General features: G+C 40.3%; 1 protein-coding gene across 1 annotated transcript; it reads left to right on the top strand.

The window, feature by feature from the left end:
* The first annotated feature begins 318 nt into the window (after window positions 1–318).
* Window positions 319–2,934, top strand: LOC111283950 (serine/threonine-protein kinase-like protein CCR4). The gene has a single exon (XM_022872647.2). It carries the CDS (start codon window positions 392–394, stop codon window positions 2,708–2,710), a length of 2,319 nt encoding a protein of 772 aa, XP_022728382.2. The 5' UTR covers window positions 319–391; the 3' UTR covers window positions 2,711–2,934.
* The last annotated feature ends 258 nt before the right edge of the window (window positions 2,935–3,192 follow it).

Raw genomic sequence — 3,192 nt, 5'->3', positions numbered from 1 at the left:
GGAGTCCCAGAAGAACTGGAACTTGGAAGGATCATTTAAATAGAGAAAAGTTTTGGAAGCCAAGAGTACAGATACTGAAGCCGAATTCGATCTGGAAAAAAAGAGCAAACCGAGTGGTGGACTAGTTGTAGTAGCAGCAATGGTGTCCAAATGTTGACCGCCCATACGCTGCTTGCTCATCTAAAGAACCCCCCTGTAATAATTTAATTTAATTTATTTTATAAGACCTGGTCTCCGGTCCACACTCAACTCCATCAAACCGCGTTTTCTTCTTCCCAGGTTCCATTTTTCAATACCATTTCTCTAACATTTTGGCCCTCTTTAAACCGCCCTTTTAACGCCATAATCTTATATCCTAACCCACCATGAAATTCTCATCAAAAAAATTTCCATGGGTCTTTTCTTTCGTAAATCCCGCCAGTTTTCTCTCCTGATTTTTTCGTTTCTTTCTTTTATTTCTTTCGGTTTTTCTCTCTCCACGGTCTCTATATCTGAAACTTCTAACCTCACATTAGTATGCGCTTTAGTACCATCTCTTGAATTGCATCGATCTTCTCTAAATTGTTCTAGCTTTCCTGTTCCTGGTATTCAAATCCCTTTCAATCCCAATGTTTCGTTTACAGGTATTGTCTCTGGCAATGGATTTTTATGTGGTCTGAGACCTTCTTTTTCCTCATCCAATATTTCAGTTATGCATTGTTGGAGATTCTTTAGCAACGGTACTAAAATAGAGTTCAAACGGATTTACAGGGGTCCAGCTCTTAAGCAACTTGAAGCAGGCAACTCTATTATTTGTGGTCTTAATGAGACCAACGCTCTTGAATGTTGGCAATGGCCTGAATTCAACCAACCAAGGGATCAAAACTTTTCTGCCATCGCTGTTGGTGAAGGATTTGTGTGTGGATTATCAGCAGGTGGAAATATTAGCTGCCCTGGAAACTTTCCTGGTATCTCTGATAAAGAGCCTGAAGGGAATTATAGCGTGATTGCTGTTGGGTTTAGCCATGCTTGTGCCATCAATGCGGATAATTATTTAGTGTGTTGGGGAAAAACGGTGGTGGGTGATACGCCTCAGGGAAAATTCAACGCACTGGCTCTGGGACAGAATCGAAGCTGTGCCTTAAGGACCAATGGAACAGTTGTTTGTTGGGGGCAGAATAATTTCAGTCTACCACAGGAATTGGAAGGGCTTAGGTTTATTACAATCAAAGCAAAGAGAAATGTTTTTTGTGGAGTTTCAGCATGGGATTTTTCTCTGTTTTGTTGGGGTGATGCAAACTTTAACTCCAACTTTAAGGTATTCTCAGAAGTATTACCAGGGCCATGTAGGAATACATGTCCATGTGGTCCAGTGCAGGGATCAGGCCGATTTTGCAGCAATGGTGGATCAATTTGCCAAGCTTGTATCATACCTTTCGGGCCAATAACACCATCCCCTCCATCAGCTCCCTCGCCACAACCTCAGAACAGATCCACAAGCAATGATTTGAATGGCCGAATGGTAGCTTTCCTAGTTGTTGGTTGCGTAGGATCCTTCTCTTTGTTGCTAGTCGTTTGTTTCTTTATCTTCAGATATTGCAAGGGTAGAGGGTGCCGTGTCCATGATTCAGGTCGCCTGGATGAGACTGGTGCCCCTGCTAATGGTGTTTCCAATCAGCCCCAAACTTCCCAAGCCCCATTAGCACCAGCAGTTCTGGAGAAGCGTCTGAGCCAATTGACCAGCATGGGAAATACAGGTCGCTTGGAGGAATTTTCTTTAGAAGCCCTGATTCAAGCCACCAACAATTTCTCTGAAGATCATAAAATTGGGTCTGGCAGTTTTGGTTCCGTCTACAAGGCTACATTGGATGATGGGCGTGATGTGGCCATCAAACGAGCTGAAATAACAAGCACTTCATCATACGCAATCGGCACCAAGCGTCAAGAAGATAAAGACAATGCTTTCGTGAATGAGCTCGAATATTTATCACGCCTCAACCACAAAAATCTTGTCCAGCTATTGGGATTTTGTGAAGATTTCAATGAGCGTGTATTGGTGTATGAGTACATGAACAATGGCACACTCCATGACCATCTCCACAAGTTCCAAAACTCACCCTTCATGTCATGGGCTATACGGTTTAAGATTGCATTAGATGCAGCAAGGGGGATCGAGTACTTGCACGAATACGCGGTGCCACCAATCATACACCGTGATATCAAGTCCTCAAACATACTTCTCGATGCAACTTGGACTGCAAAGGTATCTGATTTTGGATTATCATTGATGGGTCCCGAGGATGATGAGTCGCACCTGTCACTGCGAGCAGCAGGCACAGTTGGATACATCGATCCCGAGTACTACAGGCTTCAACAACTGACCAGTAAGAGTGATGTGTACAGTTTTGGAGTAGTATTGCTGGAATTATTATCGGGATGCAGGGCAATCCATCGGAATGAAAATGGGGTGCCAAGGAATGTGGTTGATTTTGTGGTTCCATATATTCTCCTAGACGAAATTCACAGAATTTTGGACCCCAGAGTCCCACCACCAACGCCTTTCGAAATAGAGGCAGTGGCGTATGTAGGATACCTAGCAGCCGATTGTGTAAGACCAGAAGGCCGAGACAGACCTTCAATGACTCAGATTGTAAATAGCTTAGAGAAGGCATTAACTGCCTGTTTGCTTCCCCCATCCTTCTCTCGATCCACTACACAATCCTCCACGTAGCAGAGAAAAATTGTATAGCAAAGTCACTAGTCAAATTTTTTTTTCTTTTTCTGATTTGTTGATTCAACCGAGGCAAAAAGAGTATGGCGGCGGCAATAATGTGAAGCCAATAGAATGTGCTTTACAAAAAGTATTGTTTATGCCTAATTAAAGTCAAAGTACATTACTTATAAGATTTAGGATCAAATTTTGTTACTAATGATGCTGATTTTTTTTATGAGTAATTTGTAAATTTAATATAAATTAAACCTACGTTTCTTTAAGGGATTATTATTCATCTTTTAAGTTATGTTTTAAAAATATGTTTTATAACGAGAGAAGTAAAATTTTTATTCAAAGTTTTAATAGATGGCAACATATAGACAAATATAAGATGTGCTTATTTTTTAATATAAATTTAACTTAATTACATAAAAATATTTTTTATTAAATTAAAGTATTAAATAATATTTTTATTAATATAATACATATATTAATAAATA

The sequence above is a fragment of the Durio zibethinus genome, chromosome 3 (assembly GCF_047325235.1).
Source record: "Durio zibethinus cultivar Kanyao isolate XHJ-2024 chromosome 3, ASM4732523v1, whole genome shotgun sequence".
In the NCBI taxonomy this organism is placed as follows: Eukaryota; Viridiplantae; Streptophyta; class Magnoliopsida; order Malvales; family Malvaceae; genus Durio; species Durio zibethinus.
This window is presented reverse-complemented; position numbering and strand designations above follow the sequence as displayed.

Bases quoted from the DNA above. Each gene is read 5' to 3' on its own strand.
- LOC111283950 (XM_022872647.2), top strand. From the start codon at position 392: ATGGGTCTTTTCTTTCGTAAATCCCGCCAGTTTTCTCTCCTGATTTTT.